The sequence below is a fragment of the Accipiter gentilis genome, chromosome 3, assembly GCF_929443795.1.
Source record: "Accipiter gentilis chromosome 3, bAccGen1.1, whole genome shotgun sequence".
In the NCBI taxonomy this organism is placed as follows: Eukaryota; Metazoa; Chordata; class Aves; order Accipitriformes; family Accipitridae; genus Astur; species Astur gentilis.
Window position 1 is genome coordinate 34,222,164 of NC_064882.1, and position 19,383 is coordinate 34,241,546.

At 37.1% G+C, this 19,383-nt stretch overlaps 1 protein-coding gene across 4 annotated transcripts; it reads right to left on the minus strand.

Annotated features, from left to right (window-relative positions):
- Nucleotides 1-688: 688 nt before the first annotated feature.
- TMEM128 (transmembrane protein 128) lies at nt 689-9,112 on the minus strand. 4 transcript variants are annotated; one of them, XR_007505047.1, is made up of 6 exons: nt 8,850-9,112; nt 7,463-7,604; nt 5,332-5,493; nt 4,036-4,144; nt 3,344-3,417; nt 689-2,437 (listed from the first exon to the last, which is right to left on the minus strand). XR_007505047.1 is itself a non-coding variant. In XM_049794816.1 (5 exons), the coding sequence occupies exons 1-4, from the start codon at nt 8,965-8,967 to the stop codon at nt 4,045-4,047; spliced, it is 522 nt and encodes a 173-aa protein (XP_049650773.1). In that variant the 5' UTR covers nt 8,968-9,112; the 3' UTR covers nt 689-3,417; nt 4,036-4,044. The 4 variants fall into 4 exon arrangements, 2 of the variants coding, with proteins under 2 accessions (XP_049650773.1, XP_049650782.1); XR_007505046.1 differs by having other exon boundaries at nt 3,282-3,417; XM_049794816.1 differs by having other exon boundaries at nt 689-3,417.
- Between the last annotated feature and the right edge of the window lie 10,271 nt (nt 9,113-19,383).

The following is a 19,383-nucleotide window of genomic DNA, read 5'->3' on the forward strand; positions in this document are numbered from 1 at the left end:
ATTCTAGAGCATCCCTCGTCACCTGTGAAGAAAAGCTCTTTGGTGCTGGTACGCATTCTCATCCTCAGATGAAATGAATGTAAATGGATACAGAAAATAACCTATGGTGGTCTGTTGCTAGCTGATACGTTCAAGCTTTGGTAGAGGTGGGGATTTTGACTATCTAATATTTGTTTTCAAGGAAACTATTAAGATACCTTTTTCCACTCTCTTGCCCTAAGTTCTTTATTTGGTGGTAAGGAAAATAACAAAAGCAAGGCGTTCACAGAACTGGAAGTAGCGGCAGCATTTTGTCAGGTTGCTAATTACAGCAAACATTGTTTTAAATTCTCACCAGATTTGCCACTACTTCCCTTTGAACATGTAAGTGAATGAGAACTGCACTGGATACTCATGACTGTTACTGAAAGACGTTGCAGGACTTTTGTACCATGAGCATATCTACATGGGATATTCAGAAGAAGACATCAAAGGAGTCAGAAGGCAAATAATTCCCCAAAGTGAACAGAATGGTATTCCACCTTCAGTAAACCCAGCTGAGAGGCCATGAAAGACAAACATACTCCAAGTCAAGTCCAGTATTTAAAATCTACATGAACATCTATTTTATAGGCAAAATGATGGGCTGGCAGTCCCCAAGAACAGTGGAATTAGACAGTTAAACAATTAAGTACTGAACAATAATCAATCACTTTTATACAAAGTTTATTAAAGATATCCAGAAGAATAAATCTGAAAAAACATGTAGCAAACAGTAATTTTAATTCAAGAGTACAAGGCAACTTAAAACACCTAGAGCATTTATATAGCCGACAATTAAAAATACAGTGGTAATTACCATCCCTGAGCAACACTGCATTTTAAATAGCGGAATAAACAAAGTTACCTAAATGTACCTCTGTACACAGACATAAAATTGTTAAAATTTGTTAAAAGGCAAAGACCTGAAGACAAGCAACTTGCCCTTTAAAGATGTGAAGTACAACTAGTTTTGGAAAACTGAAGTATTACATTTAAACAAATCAAGCTGTTAACTTGCTCTACAAGCTACTTAACAGTAGTGCTAAATGTATTTTATTTTGGTTTGACTGATCCTTTGTACTGCATACTGAGGGCAACTTTTTTCCTTAATGAAAAAGCAGAAGCTTAAGACAATGTCTATCTTTTTTATTACTAAACATTTCATGTATTGTGTATTCAGCAATGTGTGAATTTGAAAGTCAGAGTGAAGAACACAGTCTCCTCTAATGGTCCAGACTTCAAGCAACAGTCACAAGGAGTAAGTTTTAACAAGTTTCAATATCCAGCTTCTACATTCTCCTACTTTCCAAAGGTGTGGGTGTGAAAGTACTTAACAGAAAGATCTATATAAAATGGTCTAGCAACTAGATGGTGTCCAGGTTTCCAGATATTTAAGTAGCTTAGCAAAGGTGAACAGAGAGACAATGATATTTTATTTTCCCAACTGTGTATGACTAACACCATTTAAGTTAATACCAGCCTCTTTATTGCTGAGGAAGAAAAATGGCAACTTCATGAACAGGCACTGCTAAGAATGGAAAGTTAATTTACAGAAGAAAAACATCCTGAATACTGAAAAAGTAGTGCATACATCAAAAGAATTTACTTTGTGCTTTTAATTTGTTGTGTAGTGTTAATATTGTTCATTATATTGCTGGTTATTCACAGCTTGATCATCCATCTTTGGCTGTGGACAAACTGTATCAGCACAAACAGAATCTATTTCTCTGATGGCACTGTCAAATTAACAATGACATAAACATCAACCAGCTTTCTAAGGCCCTTACCTTGATCCATATCTTTTTTCAAACACTAGCAGATCTGAAGTCAAGAGATTAGGTAATAAAATATTTCCTGCATGGTAACACACATAATATTAGAAATTTAATAGATCCAAGAAATGTCTCCTGTGTCATCTATGATAGTTTACAAGTACAAACACAGATACCATATAATATTTTAGCTGTCAGTTCAAATTGAAAAATTGTAGTATTAAAAACTCACAACACTTGAATTAAGTATCAATTACTTTCAAAACAAACAACCTGCTTTAAGCAGGAAGCTGGACTAGGTAACCTCTGGAGTCCCCAAATAGGATTTAGGGCTACATAACTGACTTATAACCCATCTGCTTAATACTGAAATATGAATAAAAGCTTTACAAAGCAGTGATGAAATGTTTTATGTTACTAAGAGAGGTAAAATCTATCTTTCAATTATTCACTAGTCAGTTGCTTTTTTCCCAGCCACTGGCTGACCTATGGTTATGTCCATTTGATTTATTAATCAGGTAGTCTAAGAATTACAGTATCAGTTAGAGCAAGCAAGCAGGATTAGAAACAATAAAAGTACTGGAATGTAACAAAAGTGACATCCACTTTGCAGGGTAACAGTTACTTGAGTCCTTCACATGAAGCTGAAAGAAAAAAAAAAAACAAAACAAACCCAACTTTAACAAAAATGCGGTAAGGTTGTATATACTGCACAAGCTGTATCTTGTACTAATTTGATATTGATTAGTTAATGATTTTGCATCGCCAAGTAATAATTTGGCCCTAATTATTAGGCCAATAATTATTTGGCCTAATACAGAGTTAATAAATACTGTATAACAGAATCTACTTGGCTGTTCACATAGAAAACCATAATGTTTTCTTAAGGTTCAGCTGTTCCGGGTATCTGTAATTCATTTGTACTTCTTACTTTCTGCATACAAATTAATGCAGAATGGTTGTTTCGGTCTCTTAATATAGTCAGCTCTAACATACTGAAATGCGTCCTTTCTGCAGATCCTTCCAATGCTCAGACAGAACATAGCTAATGACAGAACAAACAAACACAATTTGAAGAAGTTTGCATTAACCAGTGTGACTGAAGCTCCCATAATATCGTAAAGAGGTTCTGAAGTAAGTATTGTATTTTTCAGAAGTCTATAGGTGTTGTCAGAGTATGACCTAAGTTAATTACTTCCTTAAAAAAATCAGGTTTCTTGATTGTCTAGAAAATAGGGGGAAAAAATGCAACACTAGTTTCAGTTTGTTTATGCAAACAACAGCTGTGTTTCAATGTCCCAGCCATAAACATTTTTTGCCTACAACTCTGGCACTACAAGAGGTTACGCTCAAAATCCAGCACTGCCTCATTCTTCTTGCTGCACTCATAAAAATGCTGGGGGACTTCCTCACTGGAAAGGATTTGTGATGGCAAGCAAAACCAAACAGGCTTCCCCACATTCCCTTGAGAAGTACAGCAAACAAGACCTGCTGAAGAAGTCACTTCAATGGATGATGTAGACACCTGTGATACAGGGGACATCCCTCACCCTATTTACTGAGCAGTCTTTGACGTCTTCCTTAAGCTTTTTCCATTTCCCAGGATTCATCTGAATAGTATATCCTAACAAAAGATGCAAGAACCCCTTTTCAACATGGCAGTTATTGAGAATGAATTTTTCAAGTCAACAAAATGTCCAGTTTTGCCTTTGAAAGGTTGTTTTTCAGGAAGAACAAATTACTTCAGATATCTGGCAGTTTTCCAGATAGCAGGTTGATTTGGACGGTTCATTGCAGAAAATGAAAACAGCATACTTACAGACAAAGGATTTGAATTAAAAAAAACACCAAAAACCAAACAAACAAAAAACCCCCACAGTTGCATACGGATGTTAACAGCTTCTCCCTTTTACTATCAGGTCAAGCAACTTCACTGAGAAGTTTTCCCAGTATGGGTAAAAGCTGCAGGTATTTGGCCTGTACTCCCTAAAACCATCCATTCTCGCTAATTGCTTCTTTTCACTGTCTAGAACAGAATCTTAGAGAAGACAAAAAGGATATTCTTCCCCTTAGGACACTTGCACGTTCTCCAGTTACTGTGTATGTCACAATGTAAATATTCTAAAGTGTACACAAAAGATAGAGGAGTCCTTAAAGGGTCATACAATCCTTAAATGTCTAACAAAGCAGTTCATGCAACAAGACAAATATTTTTATGTGCTTAAACAATTCAATTATTTACCTGAAGGACTTATCCCAGGAGTGACACAAGCATCACAACACCCATAAACTGAATGAAGAGCAACAAAGGTGTCATAAAGGACCAGACAGGCCACAAGGCAACGTTGAAACTGGGAATAAAAGCAGAAAGTTTTTGGTAAGTTCAACTGTCATACTATGGAAATACCAGCCATACAAAAAAAATATACCGCAAGAGGAAATGAGATTTAAATTACTCAACCTGGAAAAATACTTGTTTCTTTATGGTATGGATGAAATCCCCAGCACCTACTTATTAAATTGGTAGTTTAGTTTACTGTTTGTTTACTAAAACTCATCCCAGAACTTCAGTAGCTGCTGCAGATTTTACACTGACTAAGTCCACTCAGTCCCATCAAGGGTAAAGATACCTTTTACTTTCAGAATCTCTGTATATGAAGCACCTGAAAATGAACTACTCTTGATTTTTTCCATGGGCATACATGGCTACTGAGAAAAGCTTTAATTTGTACTTCCAGCCCAGCAGATTTGAGTTAACTGAAGAGAAAGAGGGAAAACCAACTTATTTTACAACTGAACTACAAGGATTATAGATTTGACTAATTCTAAACTATAGGGAACCTTTATCTTCTTTGGTCTTCCTTTTTTTCCCAGCATTGCAACAAATAGTGACTGACATTATTCAGATACAACATCTAAACTTAAAAGAGAGAACCAGTGTTCACGCAGAAAGCAAATAAATATACTGGCACACATGTATGTAATTTCTTCATTCACATGCACATTTGCTCAATTCTGACTCCTATAATCTCATAAATAAAGTAGCTCTTATTATAAGTACCATTCTCTGACAAGATAGAAACCCTTAAGGTTCACATAATAGCTACAAGTATAAATTTTAGTATATGTTTGCTATTTATAGATTGTTTGATAGTGAAGAACTCTGTATTAGAAACTGATCCGGCATAATTTTTTCTCAGCTAGAGAATACACCTTTGTCTTCATTTATGAACCTCACAAATAGTTGTCAGAGGTGAGCAATTTCCACTAACAAAGTGAAGGACTTCAGTTTTCCCATAAATTTTCCAGACAGAAAAGATCCAGCACATGTAAAAGTACACTTAATATGCAGTTTCAAGAGTTGCAACTCTCACTTTGTGGATGAATGTTGAAAGTGGAAGAAATTATGCTATGTAGAGCTGATATTGTCACCAATACACTTAGTAGAATTAGAGAAATTATACTTTTTATAAAACGAGCCCATTAACACAGACTTGCACATGTTTAGCAGAAGTTTGTACACAGTGTTCAAACCTACCAAATTGCTGCTGCAATAAAGGTAGCTGTTGTGATAGGTATCAGTGCTGGATACTGTGTGTCGTAGTCCTCAATTCCACAATACCACTCAAGATATAGTATGCAGTAAAAGGCAACAGATAAACATGCAGCCAATAAACAACTGCCAGAGGCAAACCACCAACTGTGGGGGGGAAAGCATGTTAAAGCATATTAAGGACATTCACATTGCAGTTTGCACATTAATCTTCATTCTACTCTAGAAACAGAACAGACAATACCTGTTAATTATACAGATTGGCCTAGAGTTTCTGTAGTTTTTTTCTTAAATTACTTTTACAAAACACACTTTTTGCACTTCTAAAGCTGTCTAAAATACATAACTAATTTAGTTTCATTTTGCAATGCAACATTCCTGACAAATTATTTTTCCCTCAAATATTTTGGAAATGCAATGCAACAGACCTTGTCAGTAATTTACTATACTACCACACCAAAAATACTTTGTCAGTAGTGAAATAAAATAGGCTCCACTGCAACTGTGCTTCTCACTATAAATTAGACTACTGATTTTTGTGCAACAGAAATGTTGCAGAAAGCTTTAATAAGATTTCGAGTTTATGAACTCTCAAATTTAGCAGACAAGAAGCATGAAGATTCTTCTTTACAGCAGCTGAAGAAAACTATAGAGAAATCCAGGATTCCAAACTCAGAATCAAGAAAATATGAGGTATGTGATTATTTAGGAAGAAGCACTTTTGAGCCTCTTTGAGGATGTACTTCAAGAGTAAGATGGGAAAGACAACTGGGGAGGAAGGTGCACTTTAGTAAAATCTTATACTTATCTGAATGTATATTTAGCAAATGAAAATTTTAAAAAGTGAACTCTTACTACCATAGTTTTATTGCTAAAATACAAAGGGTAATCAACTATTCAGGTAACATTTGCTCTGGTATGGTACAGCAAATCTCTTATGCTATTTTGGTTCCTCAGTACTACCAATTAAGATATCTGCATTAAGAAAGCAGTTGCCATAGTCTACCTAAAGAAGCAATGCAGGAAGACAGGGTCCTGCAGGGAGCAGACAGGGCTACCCAGAACCTTGATCACATCCTGGAGTCACTAGTTTGTATCCACAGCCAACTGGACGTAGGGTGTATCTAGACCAGCCTGGAAGAGCAGCTCCAGAGAACCTCACAGCACAGAGCAAGGCCCTGTTCAGCTTCCACGTACTGATACAAAATGACAATGAGAGAGTTTCAAAAGCACTTCCAGGTAAAGCTATCCAAAAATATTTAATATCCATCAATCCCACTGAAAATAATTTAATAGAAAAGAAATAGAGCATAAATAGAAATTATTTCACTAATCTTTCACTTGTCTACTCAAAAAAGTCTAGAGAACTTCTAGAGAAATAAACCTCATTTTAACATTTAAAGATTAATTTCAGCTTTTTATGATTAAAATAAAATCAAACCACCAAGACTTTCAACAAAACATGCAGCAATTTCTTGCACTTAAGTGTAAACTTGAAGGTACAGTATTAAAACATCCTGCTATTAGAACAAATTTTGCATGTACACAGATGGCTCAGTAAAGCCTAAGAAAAAAAATAATTCTAGAAAAATTTTAAGCTTAAATACATTTTAAGCATTGTGTTTACTTAAAAATTAGTTTAATAATAATGACTTAGGTGGTCATCTGGCCCAACCACCCACTCAAGCAGGGTCACCTAGAGTGGGCTGCCCAGGACCATGCCCAGATGGCTTTTGAGCATCTCCATGGATGGAGACTCCCACAACCTCTCTGGGCAACCTGTGCCAGTGCTTGGTCACCCTCACAGTGAAAAAGTGTCTCCTGATGTCCAGAGGGAACCTCCTGTGTATCAATTCGTGTCCATTGGCTCTGGTCCTGTTACTGGGCACGACTGAAAAGAGCCTGGCTCTGCCTTTGCACCCTCCCTTCAGATATTTATATACATCGATAAGATCGCCCTCAGCCTTCTCTTCTCCAGGCTGATCAGTCCCAGCCCTCTCTATTCCTATTGTAGATCTTGTCTATCCAAGATTTAAAACACAGCGTTCAAACATAACAAACTGAATATGACCGTAAGATGAACACACCACTTTCTTTGTAAGAAAAGGTACCTTACCTATCTGCTTGAATAGTTTCTTTAACAGTTTTAAAAAAATCAAAGTAGTACGTCACAGCAATCGATGCCAAAATCCAGAATGCAGAATGAATATTCAGTCTGGTAAGAGGCTTCCTTTTCTTCTCTACAGCTGTAGACTCTTCTGTAAATAAGAACATAATTATAGCACTAAAGCCAGTCATTAAATGGAGTATGATTATAGTTACGTAAAACATGATGCTTTATCCTTTTAATTCATTTATCTTTGGAGATTATTATACTCAGTATAATATACTTTGTATTACAGAGGAAGTATTCGAAAAAGCTCTGCACATTTCCTGTAATAAGACTGAGCAAGGTAGCCTTTGATAAAACGATAAAAGCAGTAACAATCAGCACATACTGTGTTTGTGTACCCTTTTAGGAACCTAACAGCTGACTACATTACGAAAGGGTTATTTAACTAATTAAAAACCTCCTGGTGTTATTAAACCATTATTATTAATCTAGCATACAGAAAGTCAGGTAGGTATTTCCGATTACTAATTTATTCACATCCTTTTTTGTTAATTTTAATCCTTGAAAATTTCAGGCATAAATAATTTTCTTGTTCTTAACTGCAGTTCCTTCACAAGAGATTTTCAACTTTAGTTTCAGGAGCTAGCTTGATTCATGCCACATACCTTCAGCGGACAAACTAAAACTATCATTATGCAAAAAAGGATCTGCTTTTTTTCACTCATCACCATATATTGTTTTAGAGAAAGCAAGACAACAGAGCAAGCAACTTTGAAAGCATATTTTTGTGCATGACGGTAACCAACTAACACACTCAATACTTATACACGCTGTCAAAAAAAAGTGTCAAAGGTGCCTTTGATGTTTCATACTTTGAACTTTATCACTAAAAGTTATTGGTGGCCTGTGGGCCTCCAGCAGCATACAGTATGCTGACTCCTCCACATGCATTACCACCAGCCGAGCGTACTAACAGCTCTGCTGGCGTTTACAGGCATTTTTATTTTGTATTTCCTAGATTATTCCTCATCTACTAGAGCTTGGGTTTGGAGCATTGAAGCACTTCATCTCCCACCAAGAAACCCGCGGTTGCAAGTCTTCTACGCAACTCACGCCTCCCTTTTCACATCCAACTCGCTGTTAGGAGCGGAGACCCGAGGGACGATGAGCTGGCTGCGAGCAGGCGGTACCCCACCGAGGAGTCCCGTCCCCGTTCCCCCGCTCCCGCCGCGGGGGCAGCGCTCCCCGCCCGGACATTCCTGTCACACGGCCCGCCTAGCAGAGACCAGCCCAGCCCAGCCCGGCCCGGCCCGGCCCGGCTCGGCTCCGCTCCCCTCCCCTCCCGGCGGGGGCTCCGCGTCCCAGGCCCAGCGTCCCCGGCGCCACCCACCGGCCGTCCCACCGCCCCCGAAAGGCGGCCGCGGCGGCAGCGGGTCGCGGGGTTCTGCCCCTCGCCGCAAAGGGCGCCTCAGCCTCGGGAGCGGGTCCTCGCCGTCGCCGGCCTCCATCTTGGGCCGCTCCGGCAGTGACGCCAGGGCGGGGGCGGGAAGCGCGGCGGCCGTTACGGCCGTTGGCGTGAGGGGCGGCGACCCCCTGTGTGGGGTCGGAGGGAGACGGCGGGAGGACGGGCGACCGGCAGGGCCTCCTCCGGGGCTCGGCTGTCGCTGGTCGTAGCCGTGCCAAGCCCGTGGTCGGTCGGAAAGCGAGTCTGAGCGGCTAGTCCCCGCGGCGGTGCCCGGGTGCCGGGGCGGGAGCGGGAGCGGGGGCGGGGGGTAGAGCGCTGGGCGCTGCTGGAGCACGGCTGCCGCAAAGGATCGCCCGGGTAATGGCCCAGTAATATATTATAAATCAACTGTATCGTAAATCGCACTAATCCCCGTTGGAAGGAGTGAGCAGTGTGATGTAAATCCGAGTGCCGGAGTGAGGACTGTTTCATCAAAATAATTAAGAAAAACGGGAAAACTGGGTGCATATAAATGCTATGCTGATCGCATTTTGCAACCCAGGTGCTCTTCAGGTCAGATGTTAGGAAAATCTCACCTTTCGTGACACAGAGCAGTGGTTTAGATGGGACAGGAGTCAAATACAAAGCTCTCGAGACGTTTCAAGACCCATAGGAATCCTGTAATACTGGATACTGCAACTCTTAATTGAAAATAATAACCATATTTACAAGACAAACTAGATAAAAGTTAATAAAATGGTAAAAGAGATTGTTTCAGCTCTGTAGCTGAATTCTGCATAACTAGATAAAAAGTCACGTCAGCACGTTTCTGCAAACAAAACCTTGAGACTTGCTAGATTAGTATCGCTTTCTTGTTTATTTACGTGGACAAACTCAAAACTACTAAATTATATTGACAGATTCATCTTAGGTCTGGTTGTTGTAAGAATGCTGTGAATATATATACTGTATCTTTTGGGGTGTGCTCATTGAATAAGTAACATGGCTTTTAAAATTGAAGTTTGTTTCTAATAGTAATGATGTATTAGGCTAATTAGATGATACGTGTAGTACTTAGAAATCCTGTGGTTTCTTGGACAAAATCATGTGTGGCATAATGTTCCTACGGAGGCAAAAATCCCACTGACTACAGAATGGAAGTACCTGTCCCATATGGCACCTGCTTTTCTTTATGGTGTAATTAAATGTAGAAATATTCAATAAAAGCCCAGATTATTATATGGTAGATTAAAGAAAAGAAATAATTTCAGTATATGGGCTTTACGTATCAAAATCAAATTTATAGTCCTTCTAGTTATAGATAGATTAAAGTTCAAAACCCAAACATTTAATAACCTGGTTATACTTTTCCTTTTAGAAGGCAATCTGAGTATTTTGCATGAAAACAGTGAGTATGAGAAATACGTCAAATTTTCACTTACCATGTGTATTCTTTGCATATTGTGTGGCATTTATCTACATAAAAGCTTTGCAGATACTTCCTCTGTAGTTTCATATTAAGAAAACAGGAAAAGCAAAAAAGAATGGAATGTACACTGTGGATAAATAATTATGTATTATTTCAGTAAACCTTAAAATATGTCAGGTCATCCTAAGGGTAGAAACTAATTGGTAGAAGCTAATCAGGGTACAAGCTAGACTTGATCTGAACTGCACTGTTTTTAAGCAGTTCTAAACCTGTTGAGTAACTAATGCCCTTTGAAATGGGTGGAAAAAACCTGAGGTAAGTCTTAATAAAATAATAGATCTTCTGCATATATAGTCTTATTCATACAATGTTATAGCAGGTTTAACTCAGTAGACGTACATCAGTTTAACTAGTTTAATGATGAACCCTAAAAGTACATAAGACTAAGTTTTTTCAATTTATTATCACCACTTTTTCTTACATTTGGTTTCAGTTGTAGGTGCTGAAGTAATGGAGACTTTTACTTAATCAGTGCATTCTACAATTAGATGAAAAACAGCACTGGCTCTTCATTTGTCATGTAACCTGATACATAGATACACTGTGTTGTATAATCTACCTGAGATGTTATCTTTTCACAAAGGGGCTGCTAACAATAATTTATCAGGAAAAAATGACTATATTTTCCTAAATATCTTATCATCTGTTTTATAGATGAGTGCGGTTCTAGAAACAAGGAAAGCAAAGGTTCTGGTTATTCTTTATTACTGTGCATTGAGTTTTGAGTAAATTCAGCCTAAAAGATAGAAGAATGGAACAATTATTTTTTTTTTTTCTCTGCAGAAAGCCAGGCCTTCATTTACATCTAAATTTCATGTGAGCCATGTCATAGTGAGTAGAAATTGTTTTCCCAGCCTTAGAACGTGTCTCGTGTAAGGGCCAACCACATCATAGTCCTTAGTGACTACAGTGATTATTTTTTATTTAGTTCGGTTGAGTATTTTGAAGTTAACAGCTTGTGGGGGCCTCTGAGCTCTGCTTTCTTAGCGATGAAATAGAGGTTTCTTTGTTTTATTTCCTTTGAGTGAAATGATTACCTCAGCCTTCACTTTTATGCTAGTGATTCAAATAAGAAACAAAGGAAATCTTCTTGTACTTTCTTTGCAAAAGCTATTCATAGGAAATATCTTTGATTTAAACATACCAATTAAATAAATATGTATGCTTGGAAAGGTTAAGATCTGTTGGTGTTACTAAACTGAAGACTCCTGTTTACCTACAGAGTAGGTATTGTACAAAGAGCTGAAATAAGAGCTTCCTTTCCCTGACTCACTATTGACCTTAACCTAGACCATGTTCAGTGTTTGTAGAGCTGAGATGTTTTCTGTGATCTTTTCACAGAGCTTCTCTGATTCAGAAATTATTAATCTGTTAAAGAGTAGATAACGATCAGGAGCTGAACTGAGACTGTTACAAAATTAACAACATAATTAAAGCATCTAAACAACGGGCCTGCTATGGGTAATTAATTCTTGCAAGTAAAAGTTTAATCCCTGCAGAAATGTTAGCAAGTATTTTAAAATGTGGTATTTGATCCGATAAATTTAGTTAACAGTCTGTGAAAGGAATTGTGAATTTGAAGATTCTGTGAAGGAAATATACAAAGGGTACAGTTTGGAGTGGTTTCTGTTAAATGTATTTCTGGTCTCTTGCATAAAGTGAATTCTTCCCACATTTTCAGAAAGTAGCTTCAGCAACTTCATGTTCTTTTCTTTTAAATAAGAAAGAATGCTTTGTAAGTTATTTGAATGTGTTTAAATATTCAGGTTTTGCAGTAACAAATGAAAGGTGAAATTTGCAATCTAATTGGATATTTTAAAATTAATTTTCATGTTGCTTGCTGAGTATTTGCTATTTACTGATTAGTTGTTTTTATGTTGATTACAGGTAACTCTTAATGACACACACAAGTGGTAGCTTTTTACATTCCTTGACTGGGTACATATAAATTTTAGAATTAGACTTCCCAGTTAAATTCTCACTTCTAGAAAGTCAAATTAGTTTTCTAGTATTCTAGCAAATATTCGTAACTTTTTCCCCATGACAGAAGTCAATAGCCAAATGAGCCCAAATGTAGTCGGTTCACAAAAGACCTGACTGGAATTTTCTTCATTTCTTATCTAAGTAGGGCTGGCTCCTCTCTCCATATGTTCATTTGTAGCTGAAGGAGGTTGGCTACAGTGTATGCATATTCTTCATTTTGAGAAGTAATTGTGCAATATACTCTGTGCTTTCTGTTCATGAACTAAGAAATACTAAAGTGAGTAGTAATCTGCTGCTTATCTTCCACTATAAGGAGTAAAAGGGGATGGGTAGAGGTTGTCAATCCTTTCCGAATGTTGTTCTTGGAGTAAAGCATTGCATATCGTCTCTTACACTGAGTGAAAAAGTAAATGTATTGTCTCAGTCATCCAGGTAAGAAAAAAGCCTTCAAATAGTACTACAGTTCTCTTGCTTTCATCTACCATTCCTTTAATTATTTTAAATTTAGTACAATGGAAAAAAAATCACCAAAGGACTTAAAAGCACTTGGTATGAATAACTTAATGCAAATCTGAAAAACAACTGAAGGTTAAAACTCAATCAACTCTGAATGTGGTACATACACAAACTATTGAACTCAAGTTGAATTCTCATGTGAGTATTACATTACAGTGCAGCCCTGAATTGACCCTTTAGAAAGGAAACAATACGTATAATAGTGTGTTTGATACCAAGAATGCACTATATATAAGCATGCAAGCATTTGAACTTCATGAAGGAAAAGAAAGCAGAAAATATAAAGGCAGTTAAAAAGGTGAAGAGGGCATCTAAGAGAACAGAAAAAGAGCGCATCACATAATGTCATCTGACTTATCTAGGTATGTTATTCTTCACCTTCAAGGTTGTCTGCAAATTACAAAAAAGTAGCTGGTCCAGAACATTACTTTAATCTGAAGTATCTATTTGATGGGACACCATTTCAACACCCTCAATTGTGCTGATTAAAAATGTTAGGTAGTGTCAATGTTTGACTCTTGCCTTTTGTTATAATAGGCATTAAGAGCATAAAATGAGAAGACTGTTCATTACAGCTTGGATCCTCAAACGTGTAAACAAAACCCATGAAATAAATCTGGATAAACCATTCTAGAAGTTGCTAAGCTAATCTTCCTACTCTCTCTCCTAAATAATTTCTTGAGTTTAGTTTCACTTAACTATGCGTACTTTCTTAGGGAGTACAATGGCTCTCAAAATGTTTTCCTAAGACTGCAGTTTAATGATACAAAGCCCTTGGCAGCAATACTCCAGCTATAATTGTTCTTGACTACTGAGTCCCTAGTAGTGGTATATAATACCGCTCAGTTTGAGGATTTGATCTGGTTTTAAAAGCCTGAAAAAAGGCAGGGGGTGGCAGAGGCAAAAACAAATGGCCACATGTGGGTGGGTGGGAAAGGGAACACTTGGGAATTACTGAAACTGATTTCCTCACTGAGGAAAAACTCTGTGCAACCACACATCTGTAACAATATGACAAGAATTTCATACCTAGGGCATTTAGGAACATCCTGAAGTTTGGGGGGTTTTTTGGAATTATGAAGATTACAGATCTAATTCACGCAGGAAAGACTTATCAATTGTGGGAATGAGCATTCAAGTTTATTATTCATTGAACATTTGCTCTACAGGAGTATTGCTCTCTTTAGGCATGACACTTTATTTCTGAATTGATAGAGGTTAGTATTTTTTTAGGCTGTGGTAGCATATTAACTATTGTTTTGGAGATGGTCTAGTGTCCCCACTGCCTGTGATTTGACTGCTGTAATGAAGCAGGGACAAAAAGCTGCTTGGGCATGTGGACCTCACTGTTACAAGATAATTTTCATAATGTGTTCAACATAGGAGCATCTCACTGATGTATATAGTGTGGAATTCAGCTCATGCTGTTTGCCTGCATAATCTTTCTGTGGAGTCCTGAAAAAAATAAACACGAAACAAAGGTCTTACACACTTCATTCAGGTATATAAGCAGGTTTTCTTTACCATCGTCCTTGACAGTCCGTTACTGCTTATGTATCCTGTAGGGTCAATTTTTCATATATTTTGATCTGGTATTGTAATTGGATGACAGAGTTAGAGGGAACACTAACCGAGTGCTATACTGTCAGAGAGAAAGGAAGAGAGATGTTTGCTGGTATGAAAACTAAATTCAGCAATACCTCGATTTGAAATTTTAGCTGGAGGATGGTTGTACAATTCCTGTTCCCATTTTGGCTAATCTGCTTAACGTGAACAGGTCTTTAAGAACATAGACTGAGTTAACACTTTTTCTTCATATAGAAAACTTATCCAAAGCTAACCTCTGAAACCACTTAAGTTCTGAAAGTTCACAAAAAAAGCTGAACTTTCAAAGATAGGTGAGGCAGAATTGTAGCAGCAAGAGGAAACATGCTTCATGGTGTAAGACGAGGAAACATACTTCATGGTGTAATACAAGGAAACTGTAGGAACAAACAGTCCATAAAATGTCTGTAAATTGTAAAATGGATAGATGGAGGAAAAGAAAAATCAGTAAAGTGCTCTAAGCCTAAGAGATGTTTGTACAATTCAGTAAAAGGTTTTCTACTGGCAATTGATTTAGAAGTGCAAGGCAGAAATGCAGGCAAAAAGTATTGGCTTCAGTAAGTGAAGCACTTGCTTTAACGGTAAGAAAGAAAAGTCTAGGAGAAAATTCTGGTCCTGTATCATCCATGAAAAACATTATCTTTTGTCATGCATGGATACTATACAGGGTCAATTGCTGTGCATTCTCCTTGAATTCCTTCTCATAATCAAGAATCAAAGGCCATCTGAAAAAAAGATGGCCTTGAAATGTCTTGATTTCAGAAAATCAAATGTATAAAAGTGCACTTCATGCTTTGTATTTATATATTAAAGGCTGGATTGAGGGAGTTCATTACATGGCTACTGCAAAGAACAGAACGAAGGAGTGAAAATCACAGGTTTTGAGCCATCTGCAATGCAGGTGAAATTCTGGTGTTATTTTTCATTCAGTTCGTCACTTAAATATTTGAGATGTAGTGACCTGAATACTTTCAGATGGATTTCACGCTGCGTGAGTGGAAGACTCAGTATGTTTAAAAGCACCTTTTTTCTAATAATACAAATACATGTGAGAGTTGAGCTTGACTTTGTAATTAGGCCTCAATTAGGATTTTGATACTAATTCAGTAGTAATGCATTCCACCTAAAAGTTTGAGAATAACAGTTTAATGGGTAGGCATACAGAGACACAATTTCTGTTTTTCTTTACTTTCATTTAAGGAACTACAAAACTACTTACGTAGGAAGTCAGTTATTTTACTTCTGCTGTAACTCAGATACAGAGTTGAGTAGCAAAGGGCAGATTCTATGCAAAAGATTTAATGAGAAAGGCAAAACAGTCTGTTTGAAGACTGGACAATTCTAAGTCTTCTAGAATAAATTTAGAAGGGAAGGATAAATAAAAAATAAGGTGAAGATGTGTTTGAGAAAGGACTAAACTCTGTGATGTGTGGTCTTGCAGAAAAAAAGTCCAATCTAAGTAAAATTTTGAAGGTTTTTCAGCCCTTACGCTGTGAGAATGTAAAAGCATGAGAATACAGGTGTAAAAGGAATTTTATCTCAAGTGCAAAGAAAAGCAGTAGGTTACAGGTGCAAAAGGAATCGTATCTTAACAAGTGCAAAGAAAAGTTACTACTAAAACTTCCTCTAGTCCAAGTGAAATTTAGAATTCAATATAAAATAACACTTCCTGTAAAAGTACTAATGGGAAACACAATATGCTGCTTTTCTTGGCTGACAGAGCAGAAAAGAAAGTTAGAGGACTTATTCTTGTTTTTTCTTAAAGGCTAAATTAGGAGAAGAAAGGGATAAATGTTGAATATATTAACTGAGATATCTTGTAACCTGTGAATACAGCTTAATGGATAGAACAATATCCCTTTTTTTTGCTTATCTTGCACAAAAAGTTTAATATTTGCTCTCTTCTTTCCTTAATAAGGGTGAATGTTACAGCTTTAAAAGTTTCTGAATGAAATCATGTATTGGGTCTCTGTATCCTGTGGTCATCAGCTGTAAGCCACTACTCATGTCAGGATCTGACTACATTGTACTGATGCAATCGGATTATAGCACCAGGTGGGAGGATCGGTTTTCACTGGGAGAAGGAAGAATGAACTACTCTAATGCACCGGTACAGTGGAGGGCTGAGCACAACAAATAAGTAGCCGTCCTTTGAAGCTTTTTTGTTTCAGTGATTAAACTCCTTGCTTAAATGCTTATGCTATACTCATAAAGAAAGCCACTAGCTTTAAACAATTTTCTAATTTACAATACTTCTTCCTTCCCCACCCTGCCACCAAGACATTCAAGTTCTAAGACACTATTTTAGAACAGAAATCTTTAACAATAAGGCATATTTTATTATGAAGATACCTTCTGCTGTTCAGAAAGTCAATAAAACAAAGATTCTGGAACATTTCGTAATGCTATGTTACTATTATCTGATGGTTTCTCATAAATTTATTGTGACTGTTGACATTAACAATGACTGCTAAACACATAATTTGTGGGAAAAAAATTTTCCGCATGATTTTGTTAATTTGTGTTAAATGCTAAGTGAAGCTTTATACAAGCATACTCTTGCACTAATTTTTCAATATCCTGACCCATGTTACAACAAAAAAATTTCCTGTGGTTATAGTAGTGAATGAATACTGGAAAAATGTAAATTGTTAACATTAATTTTTTCTGTTTTCACATCTCAATTTGAAACCGAACAAGTGTAAAATATGTAGTTGCAAAATAAATATTTAATATTATGACTTTTTTTTATACTGTAACACTGAAATACCCAGCTCTTGCTAGTAAAATTAGAACTCTATTTACATTCTCATTTATTGAGATCTATCTGTACAAACTATATTAAAATACTAGCCTTAATGGTATAAAGTAATGCAATTAAACTAGGAAATGCACAAAATAGAATTCACACTTGTGCTACCTTATCTCTTTTTTTAAGTTGCATGTTTTACAGTAGCTTTTCTGCTTCTGCAGAAGTTTGGAAGGACTCCCTCTCTCTCCTCAGAATCTAGCATGGCAGCTGCAAGGTAATAAAGTCCCTTTCTGAATATTAATGTTGGTTGATTGCAAGTAAGAAAAACACAAGAAAAAGCATATGTCCATCAGCCGCAGGCTTCTGCCACACTGCGGAATCAACATTAAGCAATGCCCCTTTGTCCTGAAAGCACAGGAGAAAAAAAAAGTAGGAAAGGTGATGATGCTTTAAAAATACCTGGTTTAAAGAACTTGAGATGCTGCAGGTCATCAGGTTTTTTGTTTAATGTGCAAAGACTTAAGTCTTATTTTAATGACCTGCATAATACTGATGTTATCTGCACAGCAATTCTTATGCAAAAGATAAGAATCAGAAAAATATCAGAGTAAAAAATGGAAGTGTAAGCCAGTCATTTTGATTTTGAGGGTCTGCAACAGATCAGTGATCTCAGGTTTGCTGTTGGGTTTGGTTTTGGTTTAATGATATGACTGCGATATGTGCTAAATTTTGCCAGATTTTCCCATGTACACAACTGAACTCATTACTCAGATGTGTTTTTGATGGCTTCATGACCAAATGGTACAAGAAGTGAACTCAGTGGTTCAGTAGATAAAGTCCTCTATAGCAACACAAACTCAGTACGCTGGCATGCTAATAAAGGAAACTCCAATACCATAGCTGTTCAGTCAGATAAAAGGATGACATAAAGGGCTACATGGTAGTCATGACATTCTTTTAAATATTCTGTACTATATATATAGTGTGCTTGATGAAGGCACCCGCAACTTTCCTGTCCGTGCATAACCCTGATTGATTGACTTTGCTGCTGAGAACCTAGATCAAAGATGACGAACTTTCTAGTTCATTATGTGGCTGCTGTCAAATGTATTTAAAACGTCAGTTGTGGATCATGTCAGCTAAATTTCCATGGGCATCAAACTTGGCATCAAGGGCAACTGCTTGCAGTAGTCGATTTTGATGATCAAAGATAGATCAAAGGGAGGGATGATGGTCACGCAATCAGCATATGCACAACACCCAGAACCACTGCAATTACTGTGAGCTAGATCTTCCTTCTTCAAATACATGCATGCACAGATGGATGTCAGTCCTGTTGCCATTTGTTTTTGAAAGTGAGAGACCCCAAAGTCACTCAGTTGAGGACTTAAGAGTTGTTCAATCAAATTAATCACCTGACCTAGAAGCTAGGATCAGATAATAATGCTTAATGAACATATTAATTAAACTGCAAGCAGGTGCTCGGCAAGTTTCCACATTACTACTGAGAGTTGTGCCTTGCTGTTCTCTTATACCATCTGGAATAATAATTTAAAAATAGTACACGCTCTCTGAATGCAATCAGGTAAATTGATACTGTTGCCTGCTTGCATTTGGTAAATCTTAAGGTTGCACACCCTCCCCCTAACTTAAAAACAAAAGAGCATCCAAGGTACATAACTTCATTGCAACAGATCCATAGGATTTAAAAAAAACACTGGTAAATATGCTGATTAATCACCAGATAGAAATGAGATATAAATTACTGGTTTTCTGTCTTCATTAAATATTCTGGGCTGCAAGGGATTATGGCTCCCTCTGAAACAATAACCACTAAATTGGTAGTTTTAAAGAACAGGGTAACTTCAATCTGATCGAGACATCATTAGCTGCAAGGAGTAAATTAAAGCCGAATTCTGTTGCAAGTGGAAAAGCCAATTTCAGTCCTCTGAGGAATCTATTAATCGTCTAATGAAAAAACCACAGAGGTCGTCTTTTGTTTTTTTTACTGGAGAGCTGCATGTCAATAATGCAACTATACATGGACTTCAGCAGCACTTGAAGTCATCAGTAATTAGAGGCATAGACTCATCCACCATACTACAGTACTTCCAGGAACTTCAGAAAGAAAAATA

What these genes read in the sequence shown, in the direction of transcription:
- TMEM128 (XM_049794816.1), bottom strand. Translation starts at nt 8,967, where the DNA reads ATGGAGGCCGGCGACGGCGAGGACCCGCTCCCGAGGCTGAGGCGCCCT. An exon ending in CGGGGGCGGTGGGACGGCCG is followed by an intron (nt 7,605 to 8,849) that starts GTGGGTGGCGCC and finishes TCTTATTTACAG; the next exon opens with AAGAGTCTACAGCTGTAGAG. An exon ending in TTTATTGCAGCAGCAATTTG is followed by an intron (nt 4,145 to 5,331) that starts GTAGGTTTGAAC and finishes TTTTATTCCCAG; the next exon opens with TTTCAACGTTGCCTTGTGGC.